The 22,220-nt window shown below is 45.2% G+C and overlaps 1 protein-coding gene across 1 annotated transcript in view; it reads right to left on the reverse strand.

Moving 5' to 3' along the window:
• Positions 1–3,070: 3,070 nt before the first annotated feature.
• The window catches only part of ADCY9 (adenylate cyclase 9), a 99,569-nt gene continuing 80,419 nt past the window's right edge, over positions 3,071–22,220 (reverse strand). The window contains exons 8-9 of the mRNA XM_056335086.1: positions 19,277–19,407; positions 3,071–13,240 (exon numbers count right to left, since the gene is read on the reverse strand). Coding sequence (XP_056191061.1) covers positions 12,049–13,240; positions 19,277–19,407 — 1,323 coding nt within the window. The 3' untranslated portion in view covers positions 3,071–12,048. The remainder of the gene's footprint in view (positions 13,241–19,276; positions 19,408–22,220) is intronic.

A 22,220-nucleotide genomic window follows, 5' to 3' on the forward strand; every position in this document is an offset into this window, starting at 1 on the left:
CGGGCTCTCCCCAAAGGCTCCTGCTCGCAGGCGCCTCGTGGCCTACCATGGGCGCTCGTCTTAAAGTGTCGAGTACAAAGCATATGCAGGACAGATGGATATGAGGTTTATAAGATAATTAAGCATGTTAATGAAGTTCATTTGCATCTAGCTCTTAAATTCCCATAAACTCCGCAAAGCTGTGAAATGAGAATTGCCGCTCGACACCAGAAAGGAACAAAAATTTAGTTACCAAAAGCAAAACACTGATTAACAAGTGAGAACAAAAGCCGGCTGCGGCCTGGCCGAGCGCAGCCCCGCAGGTCCCTGCGCCCCCAAGTGTGGTGGCAAAGTGGCCGCATGATGCCAGATGCCACCAACGGGTCCCTCTGTGGCCGCGGGAACTGAACCCAAATTGCCTGTGGGCCTTGGCTGGACCGGAGCGTTATGAAACCACGGAGAACAGGGGGGAATGGAAAGATTGTTTCCAGGAAAGATTTGGCCCCAGAGATGGAGGAAAAGCTTTTTGAGTGAAAACGAACACGTGGAGGTTTGAGCAGCCGTGCTGCCCCGTCCGTGGGCCACCATCGGCAGGGTCCTTCAGTGAGGCCTCGGTGATGGCGCAGCAGCACAAGGCGGGTGGGCATCCCCAGGAGCTGAGCCGCCCCAGGAAGCCAGGGGAGCGGCTGCAGCTTGGGGATCTCTGGGGAACCCCCGAAGGATACCCCAAGGAAGCTGGGGCAGGAGCTGGCAGATCTGCTCCACACCCGGCTGCCACCGCACAGGAGCTGGAGGGTGCCCGGGTCCCCTGCACCCACCGAGCCCGGGCCAGTGGTCACCCTCAGCTCCTCATCTCCCAGAGAGAAGCTGAAAAATCATCTCTGGCAACCAGGGGAGGGCACAAGCCGGGCAGTTCCCAGCCACCCACGCCTCGGGAGGGTGAGATGGCTCTGGGTGCTACGTGCCCCAGGGCCAGGTGGGCATTTGCATCTCTTGATCACCCCAGAGGGCTCCTCCGAAGCAGTGGCCCCAAAAGCCACCCAGCCAGGCAGCGTACCCTCCTGGCACCTCCACACCGCAGCCATACCCCGGCGTGAGTTAAAGCTTAACCGCCCCGGCACCCGGGGCAATCCCGAAACACCAGGAAGGCAGAAACCAGCGGCTCCCACAGAGCTCCCCGCCGTGCCAGAGGCGCTGACCCCTGGCAGCACCTGCAGCGGGAGATGCCACAGCCTCCGCATCCACCCCGCTGTCCCCTGCTGTCCCGTGCAGCCGAGGACACCGAGCGGCTGCCTCCAGCCAGACACAGCTGGGCCTTTTAGGAACCGCTGTGAGACGTGGCCCTGAAGGGTCTTCAGGCTCTTCTTGTACCCAACGTCCCCACGCAAACTAAACCAACAGAGGGTGCATCTGGCAACGCATCTGACATCGGTGCACGATGTGCTCTTGACCATGAACTAAAGCACCCGGAGAGAAGAAACTTTTAACGTGGCGTTACCTGGGGAGAAGACAAGACGGAACTGAAAAGGAAAACGGGAAGACTGCATTTATTTGAAATGCCTTGATAAGATTTATTAAAAAATATCCCTTGGCAGTTGACAGTCACTACGATCTACAATAGGAACCCGACTGGATAACATTGGAACAGTTTTCGCCTACAACAGGAGGCGAACACCCAGGAACACTCGAGCATGGCTTACACACACCTTTTGGCATTAAAAACCTTGGGTTGGCATCGAGGAACATGGTGCAACCGCTGGCTGCAGAACCAGTCACACCACACATGCGTTACACGTGCTCTGATACTTACCTTGTCTTTGGGGAGGGAAAAAAATTAAAATATGTAAAATTCAGGGAAAACAATAAATCAGCAGCCTTGGGGCCAGACTGCACCTCTCCAGGACTGCAGGAGGACAAAGCTCTTGGTCTGCTGCAGCCTCAGGGAGCACAGGGGAAAGGGGAGCTCGGACGTCTGGCTGGACTTATCCAAAAGCTGACGCCACACGGCCCTGGTGTTGGCACGTGGGAAGAGAAGGGGCCGGTGCTGCAGGACACGCTGGCGGCCGGTCTCTGGCCATGAGCGGGCAGAAGGAGCAGAGCACCGGGGCATGGATCCAGAGGAAACCTTAAAATGCTCCAGGTCAAACCCTGACTTTGCAAGGGCTCACGGCTTCTGAAGGGGTTTGGGTTTTTCCCCAGTGAAACCCCACGAACATACAGCGGGATGATGCTGAAGAGAGACCCTGAGAGAGGCGGGGGGAGGGAGGGAGGCGAGAGACAGACAGACAGACAGAGACGGGTTTTGCTGCCGAGCCCCCTGCAGCAGTCCCACACCTGCAGCTCTTTCAGCCGGACAGATTCAGATTTCGAAAGCATGAAGGCACCTCTTCGCAGGCAGCCGCTCCTGCTCAGCCATCTCGTTTTCTGCGGACTCCTACTCCAGAATAACAATGCCTCACTCCACCTTCCAAGTGGATTAAGACTATCTGAACAAGGCACTGGTATTCCAGAATAAACCGTCAATGTTGTCTGCTAAAGAAAAACACAACTATTTAAAATTCATCCCTGGTTTTGGCCAAAGCAAGCTCCCTGTGTGGAAAAGCTCTCTGCTGAGACCTCTGGCCACAGCCAGCAGTGACAATACAATGGCTCCAGAGGTGTTGCCACCTTCCCAAAGCTTTAGAGCAGTATTAAAATGAGGAAAAATTCAGAAGGAGTCATCTTCTCAGCTGGCCACAGGAACACGAAGGTCATTTACCGCCAGCCAACACATGAGAGTGCAGCGGGTCTATGGGACAAATTCCTTCCGCATTTAACATGCCTTCCAAATATGCACCTCATCAAAAATTAACTCGGTGGTTTCGTGATTTATCAAAGAAACATTGTAAAGAGCCAGATCCAAAACAAAGGGCTGAAAAAATTTCTGTTCCAAACTATTATTCTTCAAGACAATGTGCAAATGGCACAGGGGTGCATCTGAAGTCGTGCTGGAGCAAAAATAAAAAAGCAAACCAATTTTAAGTTGACATAGTGTATTGTGAATTACTTTCTCAGCTTTTCTACATCTAAGATAGCGTGAAATGATCTGCCATACAGTAAAACAGTTTAATATACAATTGATTACAGAGCCGTAGTAGCGAGTCAGAGATAATACGCGTTTTATCTATATACATATATAGCTTAATATTTCACAGATACAACTTTTTTCCATTTCGGATTTGTCAACGAAGCATAGGCAGAATATTTACAGTGAAGCCGCTGCGAGGAAGCGCCGTCCCCCAGCAAAGCCCCCAGCAGAAGCTGCCAGCTTCCCCCAGCGGCGTGTAAACAGCCCGGGTCTCTCTCTTTTGGCAAGAAGGGAGGGGAGCAGGGAGGGAGCGCAGGCTTTGCCGGGCTGGGAAGGGGAAGGAAAGAGAGATGATGAAGAAACAATTTCCAGCTAACCTGGGGACTTCAAAATACCTCCATTTGCCTTTTTGTTTTTTCTTTTTTTTTTCTTTCTAACTGGAAACTGTTCTCAATTCATGTTTCAACTCGTGATTCACTAACGTTTCGATCGCGTTCTCAATTAACGCTTTCTATACCATCTCCGTATGTGCTTATGCCAGGACAGGCAGTGCTGAAGTCTTGGGTAATACTGTCGAGGCAGCTTCTAACGAAAGCATGGGATGGTTGGGAGCCTGCTCCGGCTCCCGGGTCTGCGCCGCCGCCCAGCCGACAGCCGCTTGGGAACCAAAGCCGACCCCGGCTTGAGCTTCTCCCATAAAAAAAATAACCTCTCGCAGCGTGTTTGTGATCGGGTGCCGCAGCCCCGGGTGCACAGTGGCTGCTTACACCGGCACACGTGTAGGCGTAACACTGTATGAACCCGGGCTGGAGACACCCAACCCCAACCCCAGCAGCCCCAGCCCCAGCAGTCAGACGGCAGCGCCTCGGGTTGTAGCGCAGGGGGTTCAATAACCAGCTGAAATTTGCTCACTTGAAAACGTGAAACAAAACCAAGAGGCCGGCAGGGAAGACTTATTTAGCCAGGCAGCCGGCTGCCGCTGGGCTGACCGTGGGCCAGCCCCACCGAGCAGGGCAGCGGGACGCTGTCCCCAGAGCAGAGCCCCCCAGACCTCGGCCACCTCGCCCGCTGCACGGGCGGCTCAGCAGCCCGCCGCTGCCCAGGCACTGCTCTGGGACTGACACGGCAGCTCTTCAGCTCCAGGGGCACGTCCAGCTCCTTCCCAACTCACCCAGCTTGCCAGTCATCTACATCCCTGCCCTCTCCATCCCAGTCCCACAGGAGCAAAAGACGCTGCGGGCAGGGAAAGGAGGAATCCAGCCCCTGCCGCCAGCAAAGATCACGTTTTACACTAAGTTAAAAATACTGTTTCATGGGGAGAGGGAGCTTTTCAGAGTGATACAATATATAAAGCCATCACACCAGCTCTAGGGGAGCGCGGTGACGTTCCTGAGAGCACGAGGGGGGAGCCTGTCTACCTGTTCCCGGGTAACTGGGTGAGGGTGGCCAAGGTCCTTCTCATCTTTGGCTGCTGCCGCCGCCTCCTCGCAAACAGGAGGCACCTGCCATCGAGCAGAAGAAATTCCCAAATACTCAGCGCAAACCTGAAACCGTGTTTTGTCTCTCAGCAGATGTTTGGAGTTGTTAAGGCTCTTGGCTTTTAAAGAGTTTATTACTTTGGAAGTTTAAAGCTGTACTCGCAGTAGGGTATAACAAGCCTCTCTCTTGGCATATATGTGTCTCTGTATTTATCTCCCTCTCTCAACATGGTCTCTGAAAACGAGAAGAAATTAAACTGGGGAGAGGGTTACTCTGGCAACTGTGGACTCCTGAGCTACTGCCCGTGAAGAGAAATGCCTGATGGTGCCAGCGGGACAGTGCCGGTACCCGCACACTGGCCAAACACCAGTTCAGGCAGCGACGCAGAACAGAGCACTGCACCATGGCAAACCCCCTCCTTCAGACAATTCCTAGGGGCAATAGCAAGATGGGAGCTATACAACTATTATCAGAAATAAACCACAAATGAAGCCCTGGTCTCACTCAAATAAAGGCAAAAAGTTTCAAAGATGCTAAAGAGGCATTTTCCCTCTGGATGCACCCGCAGATGTACCACACCTGCATTTTTTCCTGCCCTGAGCTTAAATCTTTCAACAAGGCATCGATACAAACAGCCTTTCAAGTGCGAACTAATATTCAGCCAATGCATTAAGTCAGAAACAAGCAAAGATATCAGTGACTAAGGGAGGAAAAGAAGGAAAAACTCAAAAAAGTCACTTTGTTTTGACTCATCCGAAGGAGGATTTGAGAATCGATGCTCAAATCAGGGACGTGCAAGCAGCAGCCACCCTCTGGGACGCTGGGCTCTGACTGGCCCTGCAGCGGGCGAGGTGCATCGCCAGATGACAGATTGCTTAAAGCACCACTGGTTAGAGCTGAAACTTAAAATTTTAGTAACTGTTCCCAGCCACGACCTTCTCTGCAGTTCTTCAGATTCAGAGAATGCTCCAACTTCTGGACATTAAAAACCGTGTTGTTGCAGTGAGCCAGAAAACAGGGGCAGAACAGAACGAGCCACGTAAAGGCTAAGATGCAAGGAGCTGACAGCAGCCTCGGGGCCTCTCCAGAAGTGTAATACATGAACTACTACTTCCTCGACAGCAATTTCCAACTTGGAGACATGCATGCGGAACAGCTGCTAAAAAGGATGTTAAAACTATTGTATCTGGAGCAGCGTGCATGCAAACACCGCGTGCCTGCCTCCTGCTCCTCTCCAGCCTTGGACTGGGAGGCTTGGTTAGGTGAGCAAATGTTTAGCAGCTACAATAAGGGACCGGGGAAAAAAGCTTTAAATATCTTTACCGATCTATTTTTTCCAAACAAACCTTCTTTCTCAAAAGCTAACATTGATCTCGAAGGCAAGGAGCAATTATTTCTGCACACACTGTACAGCCCGTTGCTTATCTGGGCTGAAGACAGGTTTAGTTTGCCAATAAAGACTTGAAAAAGGTTTTATACAGAACACTTGCGTTACTCGTTTTTTCTACCAGAGCTTTACCCGGTGTCTATGAAGCACCTCAAAACTCCTCCCCATGGCACCACTCTAACTGAGCTGCTGTTAAGACAAAATGTATTTCACCCCTATTTTATTTTCTACTTGAACCTCTTTAGTCTGATGCTTGATTTCAAATGAACTCTAACAAGACAAATGCAGTAAGCTCCTGGTGCCCCATTTTCAGTGACGACACTCCTTCTCATCGCTCTGGACAGAGTTCAGAGGGTGGCGTTAAAGCAGATTTAAAAAAAAACAACCAACCAAGCAAGCCTACCTCAAGGCTCCCTGATCCCAGAATCCTGATCCCTGATCACAGAAAACCTGCACTGCTCAGCCTGCTGGGAAGCCAGGGCTCTGCTCCACACCGACAAACCTTCCCCCACAGCAGCCCAGCAAAGCCATCACACCTGGAAATTAAAGATCAGCCTTGTTTCGCATTCACCTTCTTTTCTCACTGATTTCAGACCTGGAAGCATGTGTTACTGTACCGAGCATCCCCCATGCCGTGTCCATCTGCCGCGCCAGCCAAACCCCATCGTTACGCTGCATCCCGCACCGCCCGTGCTGCCTTTCTGCAGACCGCGCTCTTCCAGCTCGCCTGCCTCCTTCCCATTTTTGGTACATTTTAGCAGAAAACTGTCTAGGTTCCACAGCTCGACTGAAAAAAAATCTTCAGACCACTGAAGTGCCCAAACTAGATCCTGGACAGCTACAGCGTCTGCAGGAATTCTGTGTTGGTTACGATTTCCAAGGATTTTGCAGGCCCTTGCGGAGTCCCGCCGGCACTGCCTGCAGAGGACAGCCTCAGCGACCGCAAGCAGCAATGCCAGTTTTCCCCCCTTAAATGTTGCTCCCCTAGAAATCAAAACAAGGACTGCTACAGCCTGTATAGAGAACTCAAAAGGAAAAAAAACCACTGGAATGAATGACTTTCCTGCCGAAATCAATGTTCCACACCCAGCTAGCCAAGGCTCAGGATTACTCTGAGACCCCACGCGGGTTTTCACAGCTGCCTGGGCATCGAGATGGAAGCACCGCAGCTCTGGGGGATCCCCGCACCTCTACCTTGGCTGTTTTTCTTTCCACATGAAAATCATTCTGCATTTACAGTCACACCACATCTGTGACATTTTCAGCAATTGGGAAAGTCACGTCAATAAATAATTATTGCGTTTTTAGCAGTTTTGTAATATAACTAAAACAGGACTTAATGCTGCTTCAGCAAATCCCAGAGCTGACAGCAAACACTTGATTTTATTTCTTACCCTCTTCTGCTTTTGCACACTTAGAAAAGTGGGAAAAAAGTTTTATTACCCGCTTTTGGCGTGATGAAGAATGTGTTTTTTCACAGAATTCATAGTTTAACTGTTGGGATGTGCCTGCTGCTCTTCTGTGTTTTCTGTCAAGCAGCTGAACACCACCACAGGGAGAAAGCTGCAGCCGTGACCGGACAAACGGACCAAGAGAGCAAAGCAAACGGGCTCTTGCCCTTTGTATTAGGAAACAGAGGCAAACAGCAGCAAAAGCCACATCTGAAGCCATGACCTGGCAGCAGCAGAGCTCAGCCGCCGCTGTGCAATGCGGAAGACACAGTTTCGCAAAGGTGAGGAACAAGGAGGCAAGAACCACCCGCGCATCCCATCCAGACCGAGCAAACACCACCACAGCAGGGAAGAAGGGAGACAACAGACACGGTCTTTAAATTTGGCAAAAGAACCCAACACAAGCTGCACAGTTAAACAGCCGATCGCATTATACCCAACCTCAGGTGCTCCCAGCCTCTTGTGAAGTTGCAAAATAAAGACATGAAGTTATTAACTGCTCCCTGGCAACATGTTTTTTTTGCTGTATTCAGAATTGAAGTTTTAGAAACAGGTTAGACTTAGCAATTTTAAAATGCTAGATACTCTAAAAGCTTGGCTCTTTCATCAAGAATAAGCTCTTCTTTAGCTAAAAGCTAGCATGGGTACAGTGTTTGGTTTATAGCTCCTTTCATTTTCGCTCCAGGCGCCTCCTTTCTGTGTTTTAGCCCTGAAGTAAGAGTATGCAAATACTTATTTTTTTGTAAAGCCCTTGGGAGTCCATCCTCTCCCCCCCCTCATTTTGTCACGTTGAAACCCTCCTGCGCTCTGTATTAGGACACAGCAGGAGCTGCAGTCGGGCAGTGGCACCATCCCGCCCTGCTCACAGCACTCGTGTCACCTCCAGCAAATGGCCCCAAATCCTGGGATACAATAGGCAAATCTGTTCTTCTCAAAATCATAAACGCCCTAAGTCAGTCGACGGGAATGCCATATAACTTGTTTCTGAATGAGAAATCTGTCTCACAGAAGTCACTGGGAGAAAAATAAGCATTTTGGTGTGTTCACAGAAAATTAAGATCACACTGCAGAAAATATTCAGCATATTCCTCATTACTCTATGCCCTAGAGCAGCTCTCGCAAGTGAACCATGGCAGAAGGCCACAGGGGACTAGCAAAAATATTCAGCAATCTTCCCACCCTCCCTACCCCCCGGATGATTTTTAAATCACCACCATTAAAACACCCTAAAAATAGGAAGCGCAGCAATGCGCTGACTATTCTTGCAGAATACACTTCCAGGTACCTGGCCAGCTCCTCAGCTCTTACACCGTGTTCCAACTGTGCTGGCACTAACAGAACAAGCACAAAAGATATTCTGATGAAATGAACTTTGATCACGGCCTCCCACAACCGCACACGTGTCACGGCTGCAGAGAGGAATGCAGAACCGCACAACGCCATTAAACACGCCTCCGGAGTAATTTTTGCAAGTATTGGGACATCTTTTCAAAGGTGTAAAGGGAAGGTGTAAAGGTTGAGCTCCCACTGTTTTACAACAGAAAACAGGTCTCTCCTTCCTCTTGTACCTGGGAAAATCTCACTCTCCAGAGCACAGGCTGAGAGCTTAGCTTCTTCATTTCGTTACTACGCTGCGTTAAAGAAAAGATTTAAAACCTCCAAAAGGAGACCTGCAGTCCCAGCTGCTGAACGCTTGCTGCTGTCCCGGAGGCAATAAGCAAACAGGGGTACCACTACTTACTCAACTGTTCATGACTCTTTTTCCCAGCTTCAGAGTTAAGGCAGAGGAACATCGCCGGCAATTCCCAGAGCAGACAACAGCCCTTGATTTCAGAGTCCACTAATACTTCTGTCCTCAGTCATTTCATTTGCTTAGTGCCAGCAAAAAAGAGGCCCTGTTTTTTTGTTGGTTTTTTTTTTTTTTTTTTTTTTTTTTGGTATTCTAATGTTATCATAAAACCAACAGTGCTCCCACAGCACCGTACCGCGACAGCATGGGAGCGTTATTTACTTTATAGGCTGGAGGATGAGGCTTTTGTATTCTGCAGTGCATTGCTTGAATAATGAGAAGGAAGGCGCGCTGGGTCTGGGGCCCTACTCCAGCACCTTCCCCTCCCAGGTTTAACCACAGGGTGCAAACCTCTCACTGGATGCAGGGCTGTTGGTGGAGGTTTAGTTATTGTGCAGCGTCTCACGTGAGAGAGAAGCCGGCGCGTCTTGACTGCAACTCTGCCATTGCAAACAGCTGATCAATGAGACAGAAATGCTGGATTGAGTTGTCTATAACATCGGGAGAAAGAAGTGAGAGGGAGAAAGGTTTGAACCACTTTGAGACACTAATATAACACTAGAAGGCATGTAAACAATTCTGGACCACCTTAAATCCTCTATTGTAAGAAAAGGAATACTGACACATACTTAACTGAAACGAGAACCCTACGAATGGTTTCAAGAATACATTCTTCAGATGCAAGAGGTATTTGCAGAATTATACTACCTGAAAGTTGGACGTGCAACCCACTACGGGCAGGGGGGCAGAAGGGGGTCTAGTTTTAATCTGTGGAGAAGGAAAGCTGCTGTCAAACTGCACACTAATAAAAACCTTCTATTGTTGCTAGCCAGGAACAGCCCCCAAACAGGCTACAGCACCTGCGGCAGAAGGGTACGGGGATGAGCATCCCCTGGGGTTTTTGTGTGCTGGCAGATCGAGCAAGTAAGATTAATTTTTAATAGCTTTCCTATCAAACACAATTTAGACATGCATAAACAGCAGCTTTTGTGAGAACAGAGTGCAGAGTCTTGTTTAACTAACCGAGATCCAGAAATCTCACAGATTTGCACTTGACAAAGGCTTCAAGGGCTCCATGCTGACCGTGGAGTGTAGACGGATCTTGAACAGCTGAACAGGAACTTCACAACGTATATATTTGTTATCAAACTCCAAAAATCACATAGGGACGAAAAAGAAGTATCAATATATTCTGCCTTGAGTTCAGGTGGAAAGAAAGAATTCAAACCCACACCAATACGCAGACAGCACAGCACTGCATTTCACCAGCTCTCCCCCAGCTAATGAACTTATTTTGGGCATAAAAATTCTTTCACTTTATTTGGTGTCACGAAGTGTTAGCTGGACTGGAATAATTGAATAATCAATATTATGCAAAGGGGGGCATCAAATCTAAGTGAAGGAGGTGATGGAAGCATGCAGAGGGCAAACTGGTATCGCCTAAGGCCCCCGTCCTGCAGTTCCCTCTGTGCAAGCAGGTTCCTGCTCTCCCGGCAGGGCTCCGGTCCCAGGGACCTGCAGAGTCATCTGCAGGACCGGGAAATTATTGTGCTTCTCAGCTCACTAGAAAGGACTGTTTTCCCTGTTCCTGCTTTCAGTGGCACACAGGGAGCATGCTGTTCTATTCCCTGCTGCAAAAGCACAGTGTAGGGGGGAAAAATCCTGAAAAATATTGTGCAGCACCATTGATTCAGTACAGAGGGAAGCTGGGATACTCAACTGTGTTTGGTGGCTTCGGAAGTTTCACCAGCTTTGAAACAAATATTGCCTAGGTAACATCCTCACAGTGGTTGGTAGTTCAAAGAGGCTGAAACACCATCTTATTATTTGTATTAAAACAATTAACAATTCGTCTCTCCTGATCCCTTCCGCACACAAAACCCCCCAAACAAAATAAAACCAGGAATAAAATAAATAAATAAATAAAGGCATTCCCAAAACATTTATTTCGCTTCTCTCTCTCTCTCTCTCAAATCAGACCAGCTTAGAAATACCAACTTCACCTACCTTCGCAAATTCAGCTAGCGTTCGGAGTAACATGAAACTGCTTTAGACTTGTAAGACCTGAATTTTAACACTCTCGTGGTCGCTCGTCTGCTTCTGGAAACCTGTCCTGAGAGCTGGTGATGTCCGAACCCTTATTCCATTCCCACATATCAGTAACTCATTGGCTATATGGAAAAGAAGTGTATCCAAAGCACACAATGGCACATTAAGGTTGAAGAAAGCATTGGTAAAGGAGAATAAAACTACAGCAGTTGTTCAGCCTACTCTAACTAAATGTTGAGCCACTGCAGAACTCCTCCAGCCCAACACAGAGTCAAATCGTGTCACCCCCTTGCCAAGACATTCTCTCGTGGTACGTTACTGGCACTTTATGTCAGTCTCATATGGTAGATACATGCACATTTGTCTGTGTGTTTACATACAAAAGGTCTGATAACAGTAAAACATTGTTCAGAGAGATATAAAAAACCCAAGGAGTTGCATTAGCCAAAAAAAGTGTTTTGTGAGAAACAACAATAAAAATGATATAACCACAGCTTTTCTTTTCTTAAAATTAGATAAATACCCAAAGCTATGATTTCACTTGGGGCCTCTGTACCTTGACAGGGAGTCCAATGGAGTATATCTGAAGGCACTTAATATCCTCTACTCAGCTGTAAGATGGTTGCACAGGGAGCTGGGGAGCTTGGGATGTGATTTGGGGCATGGAGGAGAGAGATGGATGAAAACAAGCCCTGAGGAGCTGTGATCCACACAGCACCAGGCGCTGAAATGAAAACAAACGTACAACCCAGGTGTTGAGAAGGTCTCTCTTGAAAAAGAAAACTGCCAATTGCAAATGTCTTTGTGTTTCTATTGACAGAGCACTTCATGCAACTCTGACAGTGCATCATACACTCTTAGAGATATTTAGCTTTGTCAGTTCATTGACCTCCTCAGTTCCCGCTTCCTCACAGTCAGTCTTCTCCACAGTTTTGCCAAACCTGCACCTCTCCTCTGCTTTCACCGCATCTTTCTGGAGCTTCTTGGCGGAAGGAAGGATGTCCTCAGCTTCCGAGTTATCTGTGCCGTGGGCTACCTTATCAGAATTCTGTACAGAAGGCACCAGGTTGGCAATCTCATCTGTCGGAGATCGCCCAATGCTGCCATCCACTTGAACCCGAATGTCTGGAGATATAGACAACTGGTGATGTGGCACGATCCCATTGTCCATGCACTTTGGGTAAAGGTAGGTCTTCATCTGACCTTTCCCCTTCACATTGACTGTCCCCCTATAGTCAAAGTCATACCCCATCTTGTTTAGGATGCGGTAGCTCTCCTCACTCACCTGTATGCGACACTCGACGCCAGTGGTGTCCATCCTGCTAGCAATGTTCACAGTGTCACCCCAAATGTCGTACAACAACTTAGTGGTGCCGATGACCCCAGCGGTGAGGGGGCCATGGTTAAAGCCAATCCGAAGTTTAAAATTAAACCACAGCATGTTGTTGTTGAAGTCATCCACCACGCGCATCATTTCTTTGGCAAATTCGAAAAGGGTCTGCAGATGTCCATGGGGATGGTTGCTGTCCTGACACTGCGAGGTGTTCAGTCCTGAAGCGGCCATGTAGGTTGCCCCAATCGTTTTGATTTTTTCAATGCTGCTGTAATGTGGTTTGCTCAGCAGCTCGTCAAAATCCCCGATCAGTTCGTTCAGGACTCTGTAGCACTCTTTGCCTCCTTCGTAGTTCTCCTCATAGAACTCACTGAAGTTCACAATACTTGCAAAGATCACTCCGCCGCTGTCATGGTTTTTGGAATAGCTCTGGGAAACCTTCAGCTGCTCAGCCACATGGTACGGAATAATATTCCTCAGCAACCAGTCAGCCTGATCCCTCATGCTCTGAATTTTGGTGCGATGAAGATCAGCCTCCACATCTCCATGGTAGTGGAGACGGTAACTAACCTCAAACTCTCGGTTCAGAAACCACACCAGGAGAAGCAGAAGGAAGGAAACCAGAATCACCTCCTGACCGATCAGGTCTGCTGGCCTCTTCGTGTCGTTTGGCACCGAGCTGTTGCCGCATGGACCCTTTCTGGAGCTGGAAGCAGAAGAAAGGGAAGAACATGAAAGGTGCGTTTAAAACCCACAGAGTTAGGGCACTGCCATTTCTGCTGCACAGTTAGAAATCCTTTGCTGGAAAAAGAAGTGTACCTTATACATTGAATTATAAAATCTGCTTTGATAAATTTATCTGCTGTTAAGCATGCTAGGGAATTAAATTCATTCTTAAACTCACCGAGTACCTCCTTAATGGGATTTCATCAGGTTCAGCAACACAGAAATTGCCCAGCCTTTACGATAGTCCTATTTTAAGGACTTCACCAAGGAAACAGTTATCACTATAAATACATAACTAAAAGCACTACATGTAAATATGTATATAAAAATGCTTAATAATGCCTCTGTATGTGGATATATGTGTGCACATCTATTCTGCATGGCAGGGGCATGTGTAAATTTTGTGGAATTTGTCTTTTTTTTGTATTACCTCCAGTATTCAGAAACACCTGCTTTATACTCCTAACGCCTCTCCCTTGTCTGCTCCTGGCAGACCAGTGACCCTCGCAGTGCGCCTTTACCGTTAACACGTGAAGGTTTTGGAAGAGGGTAACCCTGGGCAAGACACTTCATGGAGAACTGCGTGAAAGTGAAGGATGTGGAGCTCTGGGTTGGCATCTTTTGTACACTAAAACCACTGAAGCTTTTTATGGCAGAGGAAGTTTCTCAAAGTGCCAATATTAAAAAAAAGAAAAAACATTTCATGTCTCGCACAGATTGAGAGTAGTATTTCAAATCCTTTCGACAATTTGTCTGCTGTCTGTGCAGATTACGAAGCAGTGATGGAGCATGCTTCCAGTGCCAAACCGCCCCTAACGAGAAGACATCTGCAGGCTATGATCTCAACTTTCCAAAGAGATGGAAAGGCACAAATTTAATCTGAGAAGACACCACCTATGCAATCCTAAAAACTAAGTCTAAACCCAGACAGATTGACATGCAGTGATTTCTGGAGTCGCTTAACTACAATTTTTTCTATAAAATCATGCCAAAGCTGAAGATTTGATAATGCTGAAATGGATCAAGTTAAGAGATGGTTTGATAAGGGAAAGCATCCTACCAACCTTTCTCCTTGCAAAAAACAAAAGGCAACCCCTATCTTGGTGTCTCCTCTGTATTTCTCTCATGAAGGTAGGAGATTAAAACTCAAAGGGCAACTGTAGCAACAGCTAAAGAAAAGAAGGCTGTTTCTGTAACATGTGAAAACGTTTCTAAGTTCAGCTTGTTTCTTTACCTCCACGGGGGATATGCTTCCACTCCTAAAACTGAATCAGACATTTCAGCAACTGAGCTATATTACAGACCCAGCTTCTTTTTCTAAATGTTCATCCTCAAATATCTGATCGACAGAAAAGCATGAAAGCATGATGAAGCAAAACCAAAGCACAGTTGTGAAACAGATGAATGTGCACAATCTCTGAAAACATTTGTACATGCTATGGCCTTTGTTTGTATCTATTAGCTTTTATCAGAGTAAGCCTATAGGAGAAAAAGTTTCCAGTAAGTAAAATATTTACAATTAGAGAGCTTACAGGTTGAATTTCAGATTAAAGATAAGCCCACACATTATGCTGGAAATTACTCCTTTTGTTTTCAGCCATAAATATACTTCTCCCAGAGAAGTGAAGGTATATTCATTTTATTGGTTTGATATTAAGAAAAAAACACGAGGGAGGAGTGAAAGGAGGAGATTACTCCCAACTCACAGAATAGCTTCCTGCTATCAGGTTCCTGTAATTGCTGGTGCATTGCTGTACTAAGACTCCTTCTTTTCGCCCTTACAACTACTTTTCTCAACAGAACCTCTGTTATGAACCTATGCCATTTTCTCCCCAGAAAGGCAAGTCAGAGGCTAAGAGAAAGGCCCAAGTTACTAACGACTAGCATGGTAACAACCCTGAAATACAATCCTTGCTCCTGTTTTGCAGGTGGCAAAATATCCTCCCCATTTGATAGGCTTATAAAACAAACCAGAGGGAGGATAAGGAAGAGAAAAGATCTTAGAAAACAAGTAAGGCTGGAGAAGATGAGGAATGACTCTCAGTTAAGGAGTACGATTCAGGTTCTTCTCAGAATAGTTCATTATTGTCTGTATCTTATGGGAAGAGATCTGCTAGATCTGAGCAATGACATGTTATCCTTTGAGAGTACGAGTTTGATCCAGGTAATCTGCTCTAACATCAAACGTCCCTGCCACAGGGATTTATTTAAGTTATTAAAGGCTTTTTATTTACAGTTTATTGTACAAAATACTCCTCAAAGTACTTTAATTCCTCTTAAATGAATGAGGCAAGCCCCACAAATTCTACGTGACAGAAAATGGCTCATGTTGAACGCAAAATATGCCTTTTAAGCAGAAACTGCTGCCTTCCATTCACCACCCTGAAGTACTGGCATCTGCGAGCTCTCAATCATCTCCTCAAGTGCTGGCCTGACCTTGTTTCCCACGTGGGCGTACAACCTTAGAGATCTGCATGTGAAACGAGTGACTCACTTGCAAGCTGACCTGATTTCATTAATAAGGTAATAGGTTAGTATCTCAAAAAAAGAAGATGCAGTATCTTTTCCAGAGCAGGCGTTTTTGATCATGATGTGACTGCTATGAGCATTAGTACAGAAAGCCACGATGCCAGCCTGAAGGAGGGAGCAATTACATCTTACTCATTTGGAAATCAAATTTCTGGATGCTGCGGCGACCAGGTTAGAGGACCTACAGGACCATAAATCATCTTAGACAGTCAGTTAGCAGATGACCTGAAGCTACCCTTTAGAATGAAAAGAAGAATGCCTGCCCCCCCCCCCCCCCCCCCCCCAACAGAAAGGTTCACACACACCCATATCTTTTTAAGGTCTACTTTTTATGAGGTGCTGCAGCAGAAAACTGATTTTTAAAATCATTCAAATTGAAATCTTCAGCTGACAATGTTCCTTTAACTCAAACTGGTGAAGTGCTTCCTGGCACAGATGCCTAACTATTAACTTGGCATCTTAATCCAGGCTGTGTGTTGAATATGGAACGAGTGAGAGCTCCAGAGATAGAATCTCCTTTGGCTTGATCACAAATCATAAAAGATAATGGCTTTCCACTTATAAAGATTTCTGGAAAGCCATTTTGCTTCTGAGCCAGTAACCTATGCTTGGATTTGGATATCTTGCTATATTTAAAGAGGATGCATGCCTGCTAAATCTTTTAAGAATGCAATGGCGGAACAGCGTGGAAAAGGGGAATCAAACCGCAGCTTTCGATGAAGAACGTACAGTGGGTGCATATAAACCCCCTCTGCCACCAAGTGATTTTAGCATTCCACCTCAAGTGGCCCCCCACTGCTCCTCCTCGAGCAGTCAGGCTGGAAGATGATACACCCTACCTGCTCTGAGGTAAGACATGAACAAAAATGAGAAATATTTCCTGCTTAAAAGACAAAGTTCATGGTCACGTCTCTTTCTGGATGAAGAGCTGGTCTGTCTGGAAAACAAGGCAAATTCCATATTTTGACTTACTGAGCATAGCGTGGACAGTCCAGAGACGAACTCGGTGCTAAGACTTCATTACCAGTGTCTCTCTTCTCATGCAACATTAATAACTATCTCAATTCTTGATCAAGAAAAGGAAATAACCTCATTAAAGGCATGCAAAACAAATAAGTTTGTCTGGCCCTCTTAGAAGACAGGTAAAGCTTTTGCACTGATTGGGGTAAGCAAGGAACCTTATTTATTTAATTGAGAAAGAAACAGCCAAAAAGTTTGTTTGGGTAAGGGAGCTTCAACTTTTTGTTAGTCCATCACCAGGAAAAAGGGGAAATTCTGTTTGCACAGAACTCTAGAAATGTGGTACACGATAACATACCTGAAAAGAACCCTGAAAAGAGAAGCCAAATTCTGTTGCAAATTAATGGTAGAAACAGAATAGGATTAACTCATAATTCTCCCTTTTAATATCCATATCCAACACTTAGAAGAACTGTGTTCATTTACAAGTTTCGGCAGCTTCAGATCAGTGGAGGCTGGACTGTTAACAAAGATCATGCTGGACTGATCCAATTCCAGCATTCAAACAGGGACAGTGACCAAGTAACCTGACGGAACCGCTGACGACACGCAGCAAGGGCAGCGCTACGCAGCATTAACTCATGCACAAGATCCATGCATTTTTTCCCCAGCTGAAGGAGCGACATACACAAATCTAGTACACCTCATCATTAAAAGTTAAAAATGAAGTTTAGAAATGTTTTATGAGCGAGGTATTTCGATCACTGCCTTATTTAGCATTTAACTCGCAAGGCAGGATTTGCAAAGCGGGCAGAGCGTGCTCCATGCCCTTTTGCAATAACAATGTCTGCATGGTTTGGTTTCTTACCCACTCTTACCTTCGCTTGTCATGAGTTAAAAGTTATATGCTATGTTTATGGAAGAAAAATCTTTGCATGCAAACAGTGCTTGATAGCTAATTTTTTGACAGATTTCTAATAAATGATGATGTAGAAAAGTCTCTGAGTGGAAGGCTGGGCTGTCAATTATTTAAGGCAGAATGAATTATTTATTAGTGATTAGCAGCTGGTCAGGAGCCTGCTAAGCTGTTGTCAGTGCTGGGCAAGGCATTTGTCATTCCGAGCAGCACAAGAGATTCGGCGATTTCACAAACTAATAAATCGGTAAGGATCCAAGCTCAGGCTAATCCTAAGACATTACTTCCAGTGATCACCATGCTTTAATATTTTGTTCACTGCCTTTTCAGCAAATTTCCTTCAGTGCTCTAGTTTACCCAAAAATCAAGCCACCTCTATGCTTTTGGCTTTAATTTTCCATCCTGGATTTAGCAAACCGGATTTCTGTTATGAAAATGAAGTTATCTTTCATGAATCAAAACAACACAAAAAGGAAAACCCATGTGAAAAAAACAAACCAACCGAACAAACCACAAAACAACCAAACCCCAAAAAAACCCCCAACGTGGTGGTAAGTGCTAACTTCTTGGTGAATAAGTATCTAACATATACTTAGAAAGCAGAGTTACTATCTCTCTGTGCTTAAAAACCACGTTTTTCTGAATGAACAGCATTCATGTAGATGACATTTTTTAAAAAGTAATTTGTAATTTTGTTCTAATACATACTCTCAGTAAAAGCAACGTGCTCCTGAATACACATTTGTTTAGATGAATTACTGAGTCACATATTCCCAGGGTTATTAGCTCAATCAAGTGCAACACTGCCCCATTATTGCCCCCAAATCTGTAACTAGTAAACACATACTTTTCTAATACCAAAGACCAATAAAATTACTTTTAAAATGGTATTGCAAAACTTGCAATAAAACGGTAAGAAACACAACACTAAAATAATCAGAGTGAATCTTTAAGATGTTTATTTATAAGGGGCTATTAATAATAATCCAGGAAAAGATTTTTGTTTGGTTGTTTAAAAGTCTGGGGGATAAAATTTCACTTGCTCTCAATGCTATGACTCGCTATTCCGCTGAAGCGAGCTCAGGGTGGCAGACAGTGCCCAGGCTGTCATCGCCAGCGTGTCTCCATCCCGGTGAAGGCAGCTGGCTGCACAGCCAGCTTTTTCAGCTGAAGCTCCTCTACCACAGAAAATTCTCACCTGGCCAGCTGTGGACAGCATTCAACTCAGAATATTCCTGAATGGTGCAAATCAACCAAGGAAATCAAATAAATAGCTCATAATGTACAGATAATGCTTTAAAAACTGCTACTACTAGAAAAATAGATGCTGTTTCATATAGCTCCTCCAGCATTCTATTTCCTAGAAATCAAATTTAAAAAGAAAATACATTACACGACTCAGTGGCTGCAGCATCAGCTCTCTGATGATTTTTGGTCATACCCAAGTCCTCTGTAAAGGAAATTACGTACACAAGGAGCTTAAACACAACTTGCTGAAGCAATTTGTTGAGTTCCCAAGTGTGTTAGTGTGGATGCAAATTTTGCTACATATAATTGACTGAAAATGTTTCAATCTCTAACATAAAGATGGTAATTTTATATAAAGCTTACCTAAAGTTCTGTGCCAAATCTAGATGAAAAGTTTCCATGGAGCTGAAACAAAAAAGCATTGATTTCAGAAAGAAAGTTAAAGCAATAAACAAAGCATCCTGCCAGAATTTCAGTTGGCATTTTAAACTTTTCTATTATGTAGACTGCAGGACCAATAATTGCATTGCACGCTTGATCAGCTTCAGACAAACTTTGTTTGAACGTGACTTATCTGCACTTTTTGCCGGGATGAAGCAACCAGTCAGACAGAGATGCAAACACCTCTAAAGGTTAACTGTTGATAATGTAGCCAAGATGTTGCCTGCAACAAGTAATTGTTAAACAATCCAATCTTACCTTGGAAATACGGGAAAGCAATTTCAGAACTCTAAAATGCAGTTATGCCTTCAACTTATCTGATCACACAATACAAAGATTAAAAAAACCCAACCAAACTAAAAAACAAACCCCAACACCCCTCCCAACCCAAACCCCACACAAATATAGAGCCTATTTTTAAAAAATAACATTACAGAAAATAATAAGTAGTTCAAGCAATTTTTGTGTTTACCTGCATTGCAATTTCTCTACCACAACCAAGTATTACAACTCCCAGGATTAGTTACTTTTGGAAAAAGAAGTAAAGAAATCTGCAGAACGGATTTGCCTGTGATGCATATAAAGCTGCAATTACCACTGTGATAAAAAATATTATCCATACTAATGATAAGAGAGAAACAAAAAAGTTATTTTTAACAAACAAAAAGTTATGGGTCTCACTAATTCAACCTATATTATTTTTGTTCATGATCAACTCTATAAATCACTTTTTCAGATCTGCAGTTCAACAGCTCTATTACTTTAAGTGTTTATTTTTAAAAGGTGAAATAACAACATATTCTGTGATTTTTGTACTTTGTCCATTAACAGTCATTGCAGGTGAAATATGCTATCATTAGCAAAGTTTCTTAAGATAACATTTCTTTAATATTCATACCACCCCTTTAGTAGCCAGCAAAAGCTGATGCTATGAACTGATAAAAAACCAAAGCCTCCATCTCTCTGCTCAGGAACAGCCTTTCCCACTCCCTTAATAAAGTTGAAACGCAGGGAAAATCCCTGGGTTTGTGTCTGGTTTTCTGCACAAAGTCTTAATGAAGAGCTTATGCACAAGCTGATTTAGTAATCACACGTATAATTCGTTCTAGAGTTTTGGGTTTTGAATAAGGAATTAGAAGTTAAAATTATGGCACCAAACCTGATTTTCTTCTGCGACAAAACGCCTTTGTCATGGATGCACAGCGGTCTGGTCAAATGATCGCTCAGGGAATGCCAACCACTACGATATTTTTCCATGCTTTGGCTTGGCTGCCTGCCTTTCTACGAAGATTTTGGTACTACAAATGTATTATATTACCCTATTTTAAAAATCTCTGCCATGAACCAACATCTAGTTATGCTGCCCTAGCTCCACACGGACTCCCAGCACGCACGTAGCTTAATGAGCCGCCAAGAACCCCTGCTTGGTGGGAATTATGGAAGAGTAGCCAGGAAGTCAAGAAAAGGCATCGAGGGTTTGCTCTTCACTAACTTCTGTGAAAAACCCAACCTGGGGCCAACTTCTCGGTGAAGCTGGTGGTTGGACAGTGAAAGCATCAGTGTTACAAAGGCAAAAGTCAACGGGTGGAAGGTCAGCTTTCTTACTGGGAGAGGGTCACCTGGTGTGCCTGGAGGAGAGACGGTGTTAGGTGAGCTGGGCAACTAAAACCGAAGGGGCAAACCAAAGATGAGAAAGGGGAGGTGTCCAGAGGCTAACCATCACTTCCCTCCACTGACGCTAGGAAGAACTGGCATATACTCCTTGCCTGAGCACTCTGCAGACAGACAAAAAAGGGATTTTTCTTTAGTCTAGTATGATCTAGAAAATGTTTGTCAACTGACTCCACTTCCAAGTTGTTGGTTTTTTTCCCCCAAGGAATGACTTTCTTCCTACAATCCTTACAGCCACTTCCAAACTACAGATGTGAACACGTGTTAAGGGGTGACTTTTATTCTCCCTGTCATTTTTCATATAAATTAGATCAAGATTAAAAGAGAACACTGAAGATACTTGAAAGGTGGATTAAAAACCTAAATAAATACTCACACAAAACGTATCTGCAAACTCTTTTGGTTTGTTTGGGGTTTTTTTCAGGTTTTTCACCATATGATTCAGCAGGCCTCTGAAGAAGGGAGAGGAACCAGAATAATCTAGCATAAGAAGTCCTTGCAAAGTCCACACTATAGTAAGAGTGCAAAGGCTTTGGTATTTCTTTATAGCCACTCAGAAGTGCAAGCTGATTATAAAATTTTGACAATAGGAGTGGATGGCTGGAAGGACTCCCTTGACTCTCTTTGCAAGGAAATAGAAGGAGAACGCTGCAAACAAGTTCTCCTAGGGGGAAAATTGCCTATCAGAGAAAAACTGAGAAGTCTTAAGGTTATCGCACAGAAACTGCATTAATTTGATTCCTCTGGTTACTATCTTGCATGCATCCTCTGAAAAGGCAGGAAAGTGAGAAAGCGAAACAGGGTATTATAATCCTATTAAATCTAAGCACTTGCATTCCACAGTGGAAGGCCTCTTGAGGAAGCAGGTGGAAGAAAGATACATGGTTCCTAAGGGCAAAAATAAATCCAGAGGGATGTGGGGGAACAAACTGGGCTCTCTGGCAGCACCAAATGCTTCAGAAATTTCTTAATAAAGTGATCGACAAACAAATGGTGAAAGGCAGTTCTATGGGTCTGGTAAGAGTAAGTGTGCCCTAGTAACCATCAGTTGAGGACAGCGTCATTTCAAAGCAGATGACTTTCCTGTAGGAAAAGGTCTCTCAGATATCATCCCTGAAGTCCTTCAAAAGAACTCCACAGAACTCTTCCAAATGAAATAATTAAGTTCGAGATGCTAGAGAAAGTCATGGCAGAA

The sequence above is a fragment of the Falco biarmicus genome, chromosome 4 (assembly GCF_023638135.1).
Source record: "Falco biarmicus isolate bFalBia1 chromosome 4, bFalBia1.pri, whole genome shotgun sequence".
Classification (NCBI taxonomy): domain Eukaryota; kingdom Metazoa; phylum Chordata; class Aves; order Falconiformes; family Falconidae; genus Falco; species Falco biarmicus.